General features: G+C 58.0%; 1 protein-coding gene across 9 annotated transcripts in view; it reads left to right on the top strand.

Annotated features, from left to right (window-relative positions):
• Positions 1-16465, top strand: part of RAP1GAP (RAP1 GTPase activating protein) — a 49314-nt gene that overhangs the window by 25119 nt on the left and 7730 nt on the right. For all 9 annotated transcript variants that reach the window (XR_009221875.1, XR_009221873.1, XR_009221874.1 and 6 more), the window contains 15 exons: positions 1694-1729; positions 2798-2845; positions 4091-4129; positions 4610-4795; positions 7793-7896; positions 8175-8253; positions 8675-8728; positions 9851-9934; positions 10163-10263; positions 10397-10526; positions 11579-11734; positions 12198-12269; positions 12903-12989; positions 13434-13571; positions 15831-15962. Coding sequence is in view for 6 of the 9 variants with exons in the window: in XM_058553150.1 (XP_058409133.1) it covers positions 1694-1729; positions 2798-2845; positions 4091-4129; positions 4610-4795; positions 7793-7896; positions 8175-8253; positions 8675-8728; positions 9851-9934; positions 10163-10263; positions 10397-10526; positions 11579-11734; positions 12198-12269; positions 12903-12989; positions 13434-13571; positions 15831-15962 (1446 nt within the window). In the remaining 3 variants the exon portion in view is untranslated. The remainder of the gene's footprint in view (positions 1-1693; positions 1730-2797; positions 2846-4090; positions 4130-4609; positions 4796-7792; positions 7897-8174; positions 8254-8674; positions 8729-9850; positions 9935-10162; positions 10264-10396; positions 10527-11578; positions 11735-12197; positions 12270-12902; positions 12990-13433; positions 13572-15830; positions 15963-16465) is intronic.

Raw genomic sequence — 16465 nt, 5'->3', positions numbered from 1 at the left:
TGGTCTACAGGTGTCTGTGGTTTCTTCTCTAACTGCCTATGGAATTGTCTCTTCCAAGCTCAGAAGTGTTGGTTATGGCCATAGGTGGCCGTGGGTCAGCATCTCCCGTGGACTCCTGTGGTGCATTTTACAGGGTGGGTTTCACCCCTGTGAACAGACCTCAGCATGTGCACGTGGAGTGTTTGTGTCTCGTGATCTGTAACAGAGCTCTGTGTGTGTGAGTGATGGGTGGTGTGTACTTAGTCAGTGTGAGGGGCAGTGTGAGGTCCAGACCTGTGCCCCTCATCCTTGGTGATTAAATACTCTCGCTGTTGCTGCATGCTTTTTCTTTTTCTCAAAACTCATTTAATGTCATTGGGTCAAGTCTGTCATGTCTGTTATACAGGGTGTGTGACTCTGATGGGGGAGGGTGAGCTTGTACGTGAGAGTGGGCTCTGTGGCTGAGTTTCTGTGAACATACCTGCCTGCATCTGCGAGCGCATGTTAGTGTATCTCTCGGCACGCAGGTGTGACAGTGGTTTTTTGTAGCTTCATGTGCAGTTACTGGTGTGCAGATCTGCACAGGGGTGGGTTTGCATTTGTGTGTGTGGCTCCTGTGGTATATGGTCCTGTGTATGTGTGAGTGGGTGTGCTGTTGTGTAACTTAGGACACCGATGTGTATATTTGTGTTACCGTATAGCTCTAAGAACGATGTGCACAGACCCCGTGCGTTTGTGGGTGTTTGCTGTCTTTGGTACAGCGAGACTGTTTTTAAATATTGGTGTGCAGGCCTGTGTGTGTTCGAGCAAGAGAGAGAGAAAGAGTCTGTGTTTCCTGGTGCACAACCCCATAGCACATGTGTGTGAGCTCCGGCGGTGCCCCCACTGTGCAGCAGGAGCCGGCTGAGTTGAGGCCTTGGTTGTGCTGGGGGAGGGGCACCATCCTAGAGACTCTGGGGGCTTCCTAGGCCCAGCCCCCAGCCCTGTCAGCCGGCAAGGATGCCGCCTTCCAGGAAGGCTCGTAGGGAGTTGGCGCTGGAGAGGCCGAAGCTGCCAAGCAGCTGGCAGATGCCCGGATTAACCCTGTGTGTGCCCTGGCCAGCCCCGGGAGAGGCTGGCTGGAGTGTGAGTGGTGGGGGGTGCGTGTGGACTCACACACAAGTGTTGGGCCAATGGGACATCCCAGCGTTCTCTCCCCCAACAGCCCCCCAGCCCGCACTGCTTGGGGCGGGGAGAGTGGGGCCCTCTTCCAGGAGAGGGGGACGGAACCATAGACCCTCCTGAGGATCCCAGTTGGGCTCATCTTGGGCTGGGACCTGGGGCTCTTCTGAGGGGCGCATGGGCCAATCCTGGCACTGCCAACCTCGCAATGGCATGGGGGAGATGTGTCTCCTTCCAAGGGTCACATCCCTCTATGTCTGAGGCAGCAGCCTCCTCCCTTGGGGAAGGGGACTGAGTGGGGTGGGCTGCCTGGGGAGGGCCCTGGGCCCCAGCTGACTTCACTCGGCACTTGGTCAAACTCTGCCGGTCGGCTGCGCAGAGCCGCCTCCTACGATGCCCCCTCCACCCCTGCTTGCTGCTCGGACAGGCCCACTGTGCTTGGTCAGAGCTGGGGGGACCAGGAGGGCGGGGTGGGTGGAGACTCCTTGGGGGCTTAGCAGGATCAGCTGGGCCACCCTGAGGACTGACCTGCTCTTGCCCGTCTCTGTTGCAGAACACAGATCTGTTTGAGATGATTGAAAAGATGCAGGTGAGGTTGGCTCTGTAGCCTGTTCTGGGGAGCCACGGAGGTGGCTGAGCTGGGGGTGGGGGCCCTTGCTATGGGGAACCACAGAGGGGTCTGGGTGCCCTTGCTGTGTCTCTCTGAGGAGGGGCCAGGACCCCTCGGCAGACGGTGCCAGGAGGAGATGGTGGCAGTGCGTTGTCCAGAGCCCTCTGTCTGGGGGTCAGAGTAGAGAGAGGGCCCAACTCCCTGTCTCACCCAAGGGCCCAGGCCCCACTTGCGTCTCCCCAGCTCCCATCTCTGTGTAGCTCCCTACCAGGGCTGGGGTCAGCTCCTCGTCCCACTCCCACATACACACACCATCCCCATCCCCGAGGAGGCCCCACAGGCTCTGCAGAACCCCCACGAAGGATGGGAGGAGGGACAGATGCCAGGGCACAGGGCAGCCAGGGGCTGTGCTGAGGTAGGGGGAGGTGTTAATGAGCTGGGCAGCCTGGAGTGCAGCCACCGCCCCTCTGCCTGCCCCTTGCCCACCCTCTACCCCCCAGCCCTGGTCTTCCAGGCCCCTGCCTGTTTTTGGCATGGGTGTGTGTTGGGAGGTGGGGGGGGTGACTTGGACAAACCTCGGGAGCTTTCCCTGACAGCAGTTCACCCTCCAGACCCTCTCTCCTGCCCCTTCCTGTTTCTCTGCCTCTTAGTCCGTGTCCACCTCTCCCCCTCCTTTCTCTCTTTCCCTCTTTCTCCCCCTCTCTCCCCCTCTCTCTCTGCCTCTCGCTCAACAACACATATCTGTGTAGATGCAATAGCCTCCCTCCCCGCACTCAAGCGCGGCCCACCACCCCTGCCCCCACTCCCAGCGGCAGGCATTCCCGCACCGAGCCCCCAGCCCCTCCCTGCTGCCGGCCTCCCTCAGCCCAGGTTACCCCCAGGACAGCCAGCCCTGCAGAGGCCCGAGTAACCAGGCCGGACGGCACCCTGCCCTAGGGGTCCCCCCATATCAGCCAGGCTTTCCCCTTCTGCACAGGAAGGGTGTGAGCCTTCACAGGCAGCAGGCATGGGAGGGGTGTGACGGGACGTGTTGCCTTCTCTTTGCAGGGAAGCAGGATGGATGAACAACGATGCTCCTTCCCACCACCCCTCAAAGTAGGTCTGAACCACGGCCCACCCCACCCTCCTGTGGGCTGTCTGCCTGTGTTGTCTGCTTCCTGAGCAGCAGACCTGGAGGGGGATGGGGAAGGGGAGGCAGACTCCCTCCCTGGGGTGGGGTGGGGCCTGGGGAGGGCTGCCACAGCTGCCCATCCAAGCAGCCAGCCCAGGAGAGTGCATCCTATTGTGGGCCAGGTGCCAGCTGAGGGGGTGAGGAGGGTGTACCCAGCCCCCGCCCTCTAGGATTTCTGAGGGGTGGAGAACCCCTCCCTTACTCTCGGCCCGGGGCCTGCATTCTGGCTCCTCCTCACCCCACCTACACCACTGCAAACTCGCCCTGCCTCTCCAGGCTTCCCCATCCCAAAGTCAAAGCCCATCCCTCACAAGACAGCCTGCTGAAATGTTTTCCTGGAGCCGGTTAAGATCAGCAGTTGCAGGAAGACTCAAAACTGGGACCCAGGAGGCTTATGCTCTTCTGCTCTGTGTAGCTTCTGCCTGGGAGGGCTGAGGGGGAGAGGGAAACAGAGGGAGGGGTGACCTGGTTGCCCCACAACATCCCGTGAGGAGACTGGTTAGGAGGCTGGGGACCCAAGGAGATGCGAGGAGGCTTTTGTTTAGACTCAGAATTTTCTTGGAGTGGGAGCTGCAGAGCCCCTTCACATAGTCATATGGTTCTCTGGTTGGTGATTTGGGACCCCAACAATCCAAGAAGACCCAGGCTGGGCCTGGGGGAGTGGGCCAGGGCTGCAGGGGTGAGGGTTAAAGGCGGGGTTCTTACGCATAAGCCTGATGCTTTGTCCGGGGCAGGGGTTCTCAAAGTGTGGTCCTCAGACCAGCAACGTAGCATCACCTGGGAGCTTGTTAGAATGTCAATTCTTGGGCCCCACCCAGACCCACGCATCAGAAACTCTGGGGGGCTGGGGGCATGGCCATCTGTGTTTAACGAGTCCTTCAGGCCATTCTGATGTACTGAGAACCACTGGTCCAGAGGTTTCTTGTGGGGAGGCCGTGAGCCTCCTCTTCTGCAGGCAGAAAGATACCCAGAAGAGGCTGCCAGCACTCTGCGAGCTAAGGCTGCCTCAGCCCCTGCCTTGTGGGTCACCCTTTCAAAGCAAACCCTGCCCTCCATGAGATGGGGAGATGAGGGATGGCTGGCTGAACAACAGAGCATTCTGGGGAGGCTGGAAGTAAAGGATGAGGACCCCACCCCAGCTGGGCCTCTGCCCTGCTTGTGTTTTGCAGACGGAGGAGGACTACATTCCCTACCCGAGCGTCCACGAGGTAACCAGCTGGACTTCCCGGAGCCCATCCTCACCCCAAGCCTGGGAGGCACTCACGCAGGGAGTCTGGATGCCAGGGTCCTTCTCCCTGTCAGGAACCTGACCACAGGCCTTGCTGTGGGGGGCGGAGACTCAGTTTACACGCCCAAGACTTCAGAGCGCATTTGAGCCCATAGGCCTCTGAGCCAAACATTTCAGCCTCTGCCAAGGTCATGCTCCCAGCTCTACCTGCCCCCTCCCCATCCTTTGAGAATGGGACTTGGGGCTCCATGGGGTCTGGTCTGTGCCTGCAGTGGGAGCGAGAGGGCTGGAGCAAGTCCCCTGGAGGGGGTGGATGTGAGCCTGAGACCCACATAGGCTCTGGGCTTTCCCTTGGTTCCCCTTAGCCATGGCAGAAGTGGCCCTAGGTCTGAGTTGGGGTGTGCCCTGGCGCCCCCGGTGGGGTGCAGTGTGGGTGGCTCTCAGCTGAGTCCCCCTTCAGGTCCTGGGGCGAGAAGGGCCCTTCCCCCTCATCCTGCTGCCCCAGTTTGGGGGCTACTGGATTGAAGGCACCAACCACGAGATCACCAGCATCCCCGAGACAGAGCCGCTGCAGTCGCCCACAACCAAGGTGAAGCTTGAGTGCAACCCCACGGCCCGCATCTACCGGAAGCACTTTCTTGGCAAGGTGGGGAGCCTGCTGGTGTTGCGGGGCTTGGCTGGGGAGGGAGTAGGTCACAGCCCAGCCCAGGGGGAGGCCAGGCCTGGTTGGGAGCAGCACCCGTGGGCTGGGGCTGGGTGACAGTCTCAGGGAGGGAGTGTGCATGATGGATTCCCTCATTCATTCAACAAACATTTATCACAGAAGGCAGTGTTATGGCATAGTGGTTAACGGCAGAGACTCTACTATGGTTTGAATCCTGGCTCTGCCCCCTACCACATGGGACATCGGGCAAGTCACCTACTCTCTCTGTGCCTCAGTTTCTTCATCCATAAAAACAGAGATGGTGATGATACACACCTCATGAGGTCACTGTGAAGCTTTAATGAGAAGGTGCTTGTAAGGTGTTTAGAATGGTGTCTAGCACAAAGTAAGCGCTCAATCAGGGTTAGCAAGTAATGAGTACCAGCTGCATGCCTGGCCCTGGTTTAGGCACCAGGTATACAGCAGCAAACAAAACAGACCCAGGCCCTGCCCTCGGGCAGCCTGAGGTTGGGGCTGGGAAGACACAGTAATATCATGGCTTGACCTGGATCAATGCAGCCCTTGCCCCACCACCAGCCCCAGAGCAGGGACACTGCCCTAGATCTTGTCAGAGTGTCGCCCAATGGTGTTCCAGGCAAGAGTGACTGCACAAGGATGTGGGAGCTGGAGGGGGAGGTTACATGCTGGGACCTTGTCTGTGTCTGGTTCCATGCCAGGTGCCGTCTCTCTGTCAGTTTACTCTGAGGTGGCGGAGTATAGCGTGGGCTCTGGAGTCTCGTGGCCTGGGTGCACATGTTGGCTTGTCCATTTATTGATGGTATAACCCTGGGCGAGTTATTTAATCTTCCTGAGCCTGTTTCCTCATATGTAAAAATGGAGATAATAAAAGTACACATAAAGCATCAAGAACCGTGCCTGGCACATAGTACGTACTCCATAGATGTGAGCTGTTATTATTACATCTTCATTAGCTCCGTGACATCAAGATTGTCCTATTTTTACAGAAGAGGAAACTGAGGCTCAGAGAGGTGAAGTGACCTGGTCAAGATCACACAATTACTGAGCTAGAAATTGGACCTAGCTCTGGCTGACCTTCCATTAAGACACACATACTATGGGAATAGACAACAATATTGCACTGTCATTATGTAATGTGATAAACATTGCTACAACAGTAATCATATTACAGTATGTAAATGTATCAAAGTAACATGTATATACCTTAAATTTATACAGTATTATATGTCAAATATATTAAAAAAAAAGACACGCTATGGGAGGGTCATGCTCCTAGCTGTGTGGGTGCTGGGAGGAAGAGGTGACTTCTTGGGGAGTTGTGGAGCTGTGTGACCTCAGTCTGGGCCCAGGGCCTTGGCCTGACCCTGGGGGATATTGGTGCTAAGGTGAGGGGTACAAGGGGTGGAACCCATTGTGACCTTGACTAACCAGCAGGCCCGGGTTCAGGAGCCATTGCCTGGGGACAAACCCAGAACAGGGCCTGGGATTCCCACCCCTGGCTGAGCCCTTTGGGTGGAGAGAGACCTGCATCTGGGCACCCACCATCCAGAGGCTGTCAGCTGGCTCTGGCAGGTGGTGGGATCTTGGGGACTGTGTGGGTCTAGCACATAGTTGGCAGGAAAGTTTGCTGAAGGAGTGACAAGTGACAGAATGAAGGTGCTGCCCTGAGCACAGAAGGATTTGCAGAGGTACAGGTCAGGAGTCAGAAGAGGCATGATGACTGGGGTCAGGTTAGCAGGACAGAGAGGAGGGGCCCTTTCCTGACTCCAGGTGGGATGACTGGGGAGGCACTGGGCCCTGTCCTGGCAGGTGAGGAGGTTATGGTGACCTTGGGCATTGACTCCCTGGGACCCTGAGCCCTCTGCTCTGGCTCCTCTGGGCAGGGAGTTTGGGGAACTCCCCACCCCGGGGACTTCGGTGCAGCCCTCTTTGCCAAGTGCCTAGCACTCCCTCTTTGCCAAGATGGTGCCAAGCATTTGGGGGTTTCCATCACTCTGTGACCAGGCAAGGCTGAGGGAGACTCCACCTCATGTTCACTCAGACTGCCCCTGAGCCGCGGATTTGTGGGGCACATCCCCTGGCCCCTGCCTCTCTCGCCTCCTGCCCTCTGAGCACAGGTGTTCATGTTTGAACAGGACGTATTTCCAGGATGACTCCTGGGGTGGGTGTGGCTGGGGAGCCAGCCCCACTCCCAGGGCCGGCCAGCAGTGGGAGCCTAGGGCTGGCTGGGGCGTGATCTCCCTGCACTCCTGGCCCTTTGCTTTGGGACTCCCCCACCTGGAGGTGCCAGCCCTGGGCTCTTCTCTGGGGAGTCCCACCTCTGCTGCAGCTGCCCCTTGTGCCCTTGGGGGTGTTTCTTCCCAACCCTGTGGCTTCTCCAGGTGAGGCAGGAGGGTGGGAACCCGCCCGGTCAGCCGCCTGGTATGTTCATGAGAAGTTTCACTTCCTGTTTCTCACGGGCCCTGGCTCCAGGGGCCACAGAGCCACAGGCTGAGCAGTCAGTCAGTCGGCATATTTTTATCGAGCACCTACTGTGTGCCCAGCCCTGAGAAGGGCAGGGGCTGGGAGACAGGTATACTGGTACAGCTGTGGTCCTGACTTTGATGAGGACCCAGAGAGCCAAGGTTCCTATAGACATCCATTGAACACCCACTCTCTGCCAGGCACTGTATCTCTTTAGTCCCCGCCACCATCCCACAAGGTCACTGGCCTCACTTCCATTTTATAGACTTGGAAACTGAGGCACAGAGAGGTGAGGTGACCTTCTCACGCTACCCAGCTGGCAAGTGGCAGAGCTGGGGTTTGAATGCAGGTCTGCCTGATGCAGAGTCTGCTGTTAGCCGTGACACCTGCTGCTTGATGAGGGACCCCCATCTGGGAGTGAGTTGGGTCTGTGGTCTGGTTTCTGGAAGCCCCGACCTCAGCCTCTCCCACTCCCCCGGCCCCCACCTCCCACCACAGGAGCATTTCAATTACTACTCACTGGACACTGCCCTGGGCCACCTTGTCTTCTCACTCAAGTATGATGTCATCGGGGACCAGGAGCACCTGCGGCTGCTGCTCAGGTGAGGACGGGGTGAGGGGATCCTGCGACAGCAGCAAGGGCTGAAGTCTTATAATCTGAGAGCCCATCTCATTTTACCCACTCTTCCAATCAGGGCCCAGACAGGGGCTGGGATTTGCCTGAGGTTGCACAGGAAGTTAGTGCCCAAGCCAGGCCGGGCCCCCATCATCACCTCTGGTCCTCCCTGGGGTCAGCCCCCTCTGGTCTTACTTTGCGTGGAGGGGCTCCCATCCCCCTTTCCCACTGCCTAGTCCCTCACTATGGGCTTTCTCCTCCCAGGACCAAATGTCGGACATACCATGATGTCATCCCCATCTCCTGCCTCACCGAGTTCCCCAACGTGGTCCAGATGGCAAAGGTGAGGCCTCTGCTCCTTCTCGCTTAGCCCTCTTTGGGCAGCCCAGGTGGGCTCACAGCTGGGCAGCAGCTTTGCCTTAGCGTGCCCTCATCTTTAGCTGCAGGTGCTAGCCCTGCGTGCTGCAGCCCCAAGTCCGGGGTCCTGCCTCTCACCTGTTCCCATGATGTCCACATGCTGCCATGTGCTCTGGGCTGCTGTCCCCTGCCTGTGTGCTTTTGGCACTCGTTAGATATGGGGGACCCCAGTTCTCTGCACCCCATTCTGAGCAACAGTGAGCCCCAGTCCTGCCTCCGTCTTGGCTGTTCCCTCCCTTTCTGCCACTGTCCTCCCCAGACCGTGGCCAGGGTCTGCCCTGGCCCCAGGCAGGGGCCCCAGCCCTCCTCCCGGCCCCCCTCAGGCCCTCCCTTATCTCCTCCTGCAGCTGGTGTGTGAAGATGTGAATGTGGATCGATTCTATCCTGTGCTCTACCCCAAGGTATGGCTGGATCTGGGCCCTGCTCACTCAGGGTGGGTGGGTACTGGGGGACTGAGCATTTATTGGGCACCTGCTGTGTGCAAGATATTTTTCCTGAGTTCTCTCATTTAATCCTCACAATAACCCTGCAAAGTCCACAGTTTGCAGAAGAGGAACCGGAGGCCCAAAAGGGTTCTGGGCCTTACCCAGGGATGCAGAGCAGATAAGGGAGGCCTGCATTTAAACCTAGTGTTATCCACCTTGGAGGCAAGCCTTACTTACCTCTGGAAACTCTCAGTGACATTTGGGACCCTCCCAAGGGCAATCAATCTGTGCTCCTGAGCCAGGGAACTCCACTGGCTTTGGCTTCTGACCCCTGGGAACCTGGGGAGAGAATAACACGGGCACCTCCATAAATACTGCCCCACAGACAGCAGCTGCACTGCCAGCTCACGTGGTGGGTGCTGGGTACTCAGTTCAAGGCACTGTGACAATGTGGGAAAAAGGGTAGAGGCTTCTGTCTTCAACAAGCCAGGCAGGCTTCCTGGAAGAAGCGGGCCTTGAAAGACATGTAAACCCTGGTGGCTCTGACTGAATTCTAGAGCCGGGTGAGGTCACTGAGGGGTGGTGTGGTCCAGGAAAGGTCCCCTGAAGGAAGAGACCTTGGAAATCAGGTCCCACCTCTCAGTTACAGAAAAGGAAGCTGAGACCCAAGGTGAGGAGGGGAACTCGCTCAAGGCTCCACAGCACGTGAGTGGGACTTGGTCTGTTCTAGAATGATGAGGGGGTTTACAGAGGAGCCAAGGAGCGAGTTGGATGTTGTAGAGTGGAGTAGGGATGGGGACTGATGGGCAAAACTTGGGAGCAGTGAGCTTAAGCTTTGGAATCCAACAGATCTGAGTTCAAGTCCCAACTCTGCCACTTGCAAGCTGTTGACCTTGGGCAAGTTACTTAAGCTCTCTGAACCTTGGTTTCTTCATCTGTAAAATGGGGACAGCAGGAGTGTCTCCCTCACGGGCTTGTTCTGAGGATTAAATGAGAGGATGCCTGTGGAGAGCCCGGCACAGTGCTTGGCAGGTGGTAAGAGCAATAAACGGTAACTTGAAAAAGCAGTCTATTTCACCCATCATCTTCTCCCCCCAGGCTTCCCGCCTCATCGTCACCTTTGACGAGCATGTTATCAGCAATAACTTCAAGTTTGGAGTCATTTATCAGAAGCTTGGGCAGGTGTGTTCACCGCCCCCTCCCTACCCACCCCCCCAGCCCACCTAGCCGTGTACCTGGGACTTCAGACCTTTGCCAGGGAGAGCACCTGCCCAGGGACTCAGTTTCCCTGGAGCTCAGGGGCAGCCAGAGGTCCTCCTTCCAGCCTTCTCTGGGTTTGAGTGGGGGTAGGGGGCCAGAGGCTGCTCAGGAACTCCAGCTTGATGACCTCTGCCCTCTGTGTGTCCCCAGACCTCCGAAGAAGAACTCTTTAGCACCAACGAGGAAAGCCCCGCCTTCATGGAGTTCCTCGAATTTCTTGGCCAGAAAGTCAAACTGCAGGACTTTAAGGGGTGAGCATGAGGGTGGGACAGGCAGAGTATAATCTGACCCATGCCCTTGGGCAGGGAGGGAGCCCCCGTCCCGGCCCCATGGAGGCCTGGCTGGGGCTGGAGACTGAGCCGGGGCCTGGGGGGCCTGGGGCAGGTTCCGAGGAGGCCTGGACGTGACCCACGGGCAGACGGGGACCGAGTCTGTGTACTGCAACTTCCGCAACAAGGAGATCATGTTTCACGTGTCCACCAAGCTGCCCTACACAGAAGGGGACGCCCAGCAGGTAGCCTGGGCACCCACCACCTGCTTCCCACCTGTCCTCCTGTCCCCCCATCTACCTGTCTGTTCAGTGTCCACCACACCAGGTTCAGGCCCTGGGATGTAGAGATGGAAGTGATCCAGTTCCCCCGCTTGTGGGCTCTAGTTGGGGCAGAGTGACAAGCTGCTGCCATGTTGTGAAAGCCTCAGTTTCCACATCCGTGAAATGGGGATAATAACGGCACCGACCTCATAGGTGGGCATAACTGAGGGAACACACGCAGAGTGGCTAGAACAGTATGTGGTATGAGCAAGAACTCAGTACATGTGAGTGAGTGTTTTTACAGGGAGTGAGGGGCATTGTGGGGTCACATGCCCCCACATGTAGGCTTGGCAGAGGTAGGAGTCAGGAAGAGCTTTCAAGATAAAGTGACTTTTAGGCTGCAAAGGAGCTGGGAGAAGGCGGGGGAGTGTTCCAGGTGGAGAGAATGGCTTCTGCCCTCTGCAGAGGCCTGGAAGTGAGGAAGTGCAGGCATGTTCCTCCAGCCAAACTCAGAAATTTGTCACCTTGTCCTAAGCTTCCTGCAGGACTGTCTATCTTAACCCTTTGCCCCCAGGGGGATAAAGGGTAATGTGAGAAAAATGGAAATATTTATTCCTTATTTTTAGTGTCTTTTAATTTTCTTTTAATAAGATCCTCTGTTCATTTCAGCAACATGAATATATACTGAGTGGAACTGGTTTATTCGAGAGGGGCCGTGCTTGTGGTATTTAGACAGGAGAAGGGCTGAGAGGTAGGGCCTGGGGACCAGGAGCCCTGGGTTCAAGTGCCCTAACTCACTGTAGGGCCTTGCAAGTCACTTCTCTCTTGGCCTCGGTTTCCTCATCTGTCACTGGCTTCCAAGAAAACTGAAATAATTTTAACACAAGTTTCTCACCACATGTTTTTGGGGGGAAGCAAATCCTTAGACATGCCTGCTGCCTACCCCAAACCCTCCCCACCCCTGCGGGCACCATCCCCTGCACCCTGGGGCCCTGCTCCAGCCGGGTCAGGAAGGCCTGTGGCCCTGTGCTCAGTTGCAGCGGAAGCGGCACATCGGCAATGACATCGTGGCCGTGGTCTTCCAGGATGAGAACACGCCCTTTGTGCCCGACATGATCGCATCCAACTTCCTGCATGCCTATGTGGTGGTGCAGGCCGAGGGCGGGGGGCCTGACGGCCCCCTCTACAAGGTGGGTGATCATGGAGCCTCCAAGGGGCATCGGCCATGGTCCAGACACAGCCCCGCCCTCGCTCTCTCTGAGTTCTCTCTGATCCTCAGTTTTCCCAACTATAGACAGGGCACTGTCTGGAGGGCTCTGAGCCCTGCTCTTGCTCTGATGAGGATTCCCATCCTGTCCTCTCTGCTCTCCCCTGTTTCCCCCCTGAAGGAGGCTGCCTCCCCTCCTCCACCCTTTAGACTCCTCCGCCTTCATCCTTGGTGACTCCTGAGATCCCCACCCCTTCCCACCACTCAAATTCAGGATCAAGGATGGAGGAGCTAAAATCCTGGGGTTCACTTGCCCAGTCAGCTGTCACCGAACCTCCCCCACCCAGTGGCAGGCCCTGTGCCCAGCATGGGGCAGGGGAGGGTGGTGAATTAGGGGTTTCTGGCTGGTGTGGGGACTCCACAGGGACTGCTTCCCTGTCTTCCAGGTCTCTGTCACTGCGAGAGACGACGTGCCCTTCTTTGGGCCCCCCCTCCCGGACCCTGCTGTGTTCAGGAAGGTGAGGGGCAGCCCCCAGCCCCGGTCATGGGCAGAGCAGGACTCTATGGGTGGGGGCCGAGGGGAGCACGCATTCTGTGGTGCGAGATCCTGAAGCCCCACTGTGCCCCGGGGCCACTGGGTTCCCCTAACCCAGCTTTTCTGTTCATCTTGATAAAAACTGTGCCCTTTATTTACAAGGTCACAGAACAAGCTATATCATTGTTTTACATTTTTCATAGCAGACTCTGTGGCCTTTTCTCATTCCTATTCTTTTTGACAATTACAGTCTTCTTCTAAAATGTTTGGGGAGGGGGCACATGCCTCTCTCACCTCTCAGAAGCACAGTTGGAGCCTTGGCTTCAGTCCCCCCCACCCCTAGACTGAAGCAGTAGGAGACCCCAACCCAGCCCCTTACATCTGTGGGATCTGTTCTCCGGAGGGGTGGGCAGCCAAGAAGGGCATAGGGAGCCCCCACAGGTGCCTGGGCTGGGGAGCTGAGCCAGGAGGTGCCCTTGTGGGAGTGAAGAGGGCGACCCCCAGGTCCCAGCAGGGCGTGGCTCGGCAGCTCCAGCCCCAGACCACTGGGGCTCAGCCCCTGGTCTCTGTTCACCTAACCCCCCTCTCTCCTCTCCTCCACTCTGGGGGCTCCCAGGGGCCTGAGTTCCAGGAATTTTTGCTGACAAAGCTGATCAATGCTGAATATGCTTGCTACAAGGCAGAGAAGTTTGCCAAACTGGAGGTGAGGATGGGCTGTGGGAGCTGAGCCCCTCCCCTGAGGCGAGAATTTCAGCTGTGCCCCTGGGGAGGGAAAAGCCACCTTCAGACCCTGGCCTCAGAGAGGGCTGTCTGGGGGAGGACGGATTTACGGATGGGTGGGCCTAGGGTCAAGAGAGAGGAAGTGGGCATTTCTTGGGCTGTGTGAGGAATGCCCAGGAGGGGCTTGAAGGCGGGCAGGCCGGCACAGAGGACACTGTGGGCGAGGGGGAGAACTGCGGGCCGGGGACATGAAGCCAATCTTGGAGGAGCCCTGGGGGCTGCTTGAGCTGCCGAGGGGCCTGAGGGAAGCCGGCATGGGCTTCGGGGCCCAGGCCCACTCCCTACTCACTCAGAGAAGGTGGCTGGGATTCGCATTGTGGGACAAAGGGCTGATCCCTGGGGTCTCTCCTGCTGGCCCTGCCCACAGGAGCGGACACGGGCCGCCCTCCTGGAGACGCTCTATGAGGAACTGCACATCCACAGCCAGTCCATGCTGGGCCTGGGCGGCGACGAGGACAAGATGGAGAACGGCGGCGGTGGCGGCGGCTTCTTCGAGTCTTTCAAGGTGAAGGGCCCGGGTCTACCTGGGCGCGGAGGGAGAAGGACGTAAAGTGTGGCGGTGTGGCTAGAGGCGGGCTCGCGTTGGAGGTGGGGTGGGGGCGTGGCTCGGGGTAGAGTCGGGTGGGGTCATGTTCAGGCTGGGGGTGTGGCTAGAGGCAGGCTGGAGTTGGAGGTGGAGTAGGGGCGTGGGTCAGGGTGGAGTCGGGGATGGGGTTATGGACAAGGCGGAGTGTGGCTAGAGGCGGGCTGGAATTGGGGGTGGGATGGGGGCGTGGCTCAGGGTGGGGTCAGGGGTGGGGTCATGGACAAGGCTGGGAGTGTGGCTAGAGGCGGGCTCATTTTGGACGTACAGTATGGTGGGGGCGTGGCTTGGGGCTGGAGTCGGGGGTGGGGTTAGTAGACTCAGGTGTGAGAGCAGGGCTAGGCGGGCACATTCTGGGCTAGAGTCTGGGTGATGGAGAGCCTCAGGGTGGACTTGGGCTTTAGAGTGGGCTTAGTTTTGGAGATGTGGTCTCTGCCTGGGGTGGAGTGTGCGGTTGGGAGTGCAAGTTGGGGCTCCGGCTTGGGGAGGAGTTAATGGTTGGAGGCTGGGCGTAGGCTTGGGGGCAGAGTCTGCCTGGGAGTTCTGCTGAAGGTTGGAGCCCTCTGGGTGGCAACAAGGTGCCTATGGTGCCAAGGGTGGTGACTGCCAGGTCAGCAGGCAGAGAAGAGAGGAGGAGGCCTCTGTCCTGACCGAGGGAAGGAAACAGAGGTCTAGAAAAGGGGTGAACCAAGTGGCCATAGGAGAGGGACCTGGCCTGTGTGACCTCAGGCCTGTGTGACCAATCCCGGCTGTCTCTGGTTTAGTTTAGCATTAAGAACACAGACTCCCTGAGTTCAGATCCCAGCTCTGCCACTTACCAGCTTGGGCATTCTCTGAGCCTCAGTTTCTTTAACTGTTGGGTAGGGTAATGGCAACTAACGTCATACAATTGTTGAGAATTATTTGTAAAGCAGTTAGACTAGTGCAACATAAATTAAAAAGCAAAATGCGAAACCCTGCCCGTCTACCTCGGCAACTATTGTCCACGGTGAGGGGCAGAGGAGGAGAGAGCTCCTCTTCCCCCCGGATAGGGCCTGGACTCCGCAGGCTGCAGGTCCCCAGGCAGTGGCTTCTTTGCCATGGTCTGCTCCACCCGCAGGCGGAGCACTGCCCACCCTCCAGGTGCCCAGCCAGGCTGGTTGGGCCTCACCCTCACCCCAGGGCAGGCCGCAAAGCTGGAGATGTGGGTTTGAATAAGGGGGTTAGCCCAGCCGCCCAGGCCTGCCCTGGACCGAGGTAGACAGACTGTCTTTGAGAAGGAGGCTTGAGGAGGGCCCTGCCTCTGCCCACTGGAGACAGGGACTGGGTGGGGTGGACATGGGTCTGGGGTGTCTTCTTTGAGGGGGGGCCCAGTGGGCCACTCCTGGTGGGTGCTGGGCGGTGGCCCTGGCTTAGTCACAGATTTTCACAGTGGCGGCAGAGCCCACAGTTAAGGGTCTGGGTTTGGCACCTGGGTTCCAGCCTCGCCTCTGATTCAGCTTTACCCCGTGTCGAATGGGCATGGTAGTGGTGCCTGCCTTATGCGGTGCATTGAGGGACAGAGCAGACTGGCTGAAGGAGCAAGGGAGGAAGGAAAGGAAGAAAAGAAAAGGGGACCGGCCCGGTGGCATAGTGGTTAAGTTTGGTGCGCTCTGCTTCAGTGGCCTGGGGTTCGTGGGTTCAGATCCCAGGTGTGGACCTACAGCACTCATCCAGCCATGCTGTGGCGGTGACCCACATACAAAATAGAGGAAGGTTGGCAGATGTTAGCTCAGGGCCAATCTTCTTCAAGGAAAAAAGAGGAGGATTGGCAACAGATGTGAGCTCAGGGCAGATCTTCCTCACCAAAAAAAAAGAAAAGAAAGAAAGCTCCAAGAGACCTGCAGGGTCTAGAGGGCTCTCTGTGCACACTTTTGCTCACAACCCAGTGTGTTCTGCAGTCCTTACAACAACCACATGAGAGGCACAGAGGGCTGCAGTGGCTTGCCCAAGGTCACCCAGCAAGTCAGGGCAGGATCAAGCCTCAAACTACCCTTGGCACCATGTGGACATGACTCTTGTGTGGCCTCATGGGAAGAGACTTCCTGGGGTCACCCAGAGTGGCATTGGTGGGGAAGGACCGGATGCCTGGAGCCCTGGTTTTCCCGAGGGGATGGGGCCTTAGGAAACCTGTACCTCCTCCACCCCACCCGCCCTTTACAGCGGGTCATCCGGAGCCGCAGCCAGTCCATGGATGCCATGGGCCTGAGCAACAAGAAGCCCAACACCGTGTCCACCAGCCACAGTGGGAGCTTCGCACCCAACAACCCTGACCTGGCCAAGGCGGCCGGAATAGTGAGTGCCCTCCCCCAGGGGCCCTCAGCTCTCCCCTGCCTCTGAGGCCTAGCCCCACCTTCCCCCATTGCCCTGCTGTCCACAGGCCCATCCTGGGCTCTAGACTCAGCCTAGCCACTGCTCTCCATGGGGGTCAAGTGCCCAGGCCATGACACTGGGGTGCCGAGAGCCTGCAGCTCCCTCCCCAGCTCCTCGGCCTTCCCCTCCTCCTGGCCCCTTATTCAAGTGTGACTTTCTGTGGCTCAGCTCTGGGGCAGTCTCTATATCACATTCCTTATTGAGCACCTACTGTCTGTCATGCGCTGGGAATTGGGCTGCTGTGTGGGTACTGCTGTCAAGCCTTGAGTTTCTGGGAGCACCTACTGTGTGTCAGGCTTTGGGCACGCACTGTGTATCGGGACCTGGATTTCTATGTGAGCACCTGCTGTGTGCCTGGCTCTGAGATGCTGTGGGTACCTACTGTATGTCAGAACTTCGGCTGCTGTGTGAGCACCTACTGTGTG

The sequence above is a fragment of the Diceros bicornis genome, chromosome 13, assembly GCF_020826845.1.
Source record: "Diceros bicornis minor isolate mBicDic1 chromosome 13, mDicBic1.mat.cur, whole genome shotgun sequence".
NCBI classification, from domain to species: Eukaryota; Metazoa; Chordata; class Mammalia; order Perissodactyla; family Rhinocerotidae; genus Diceros; species Diceros bicornis.
The sequence above is the reverse complement of the archived record's forward strand: the minus strand, read 5'-3'. Positions and strand labels throughout refer to the sequence as shown.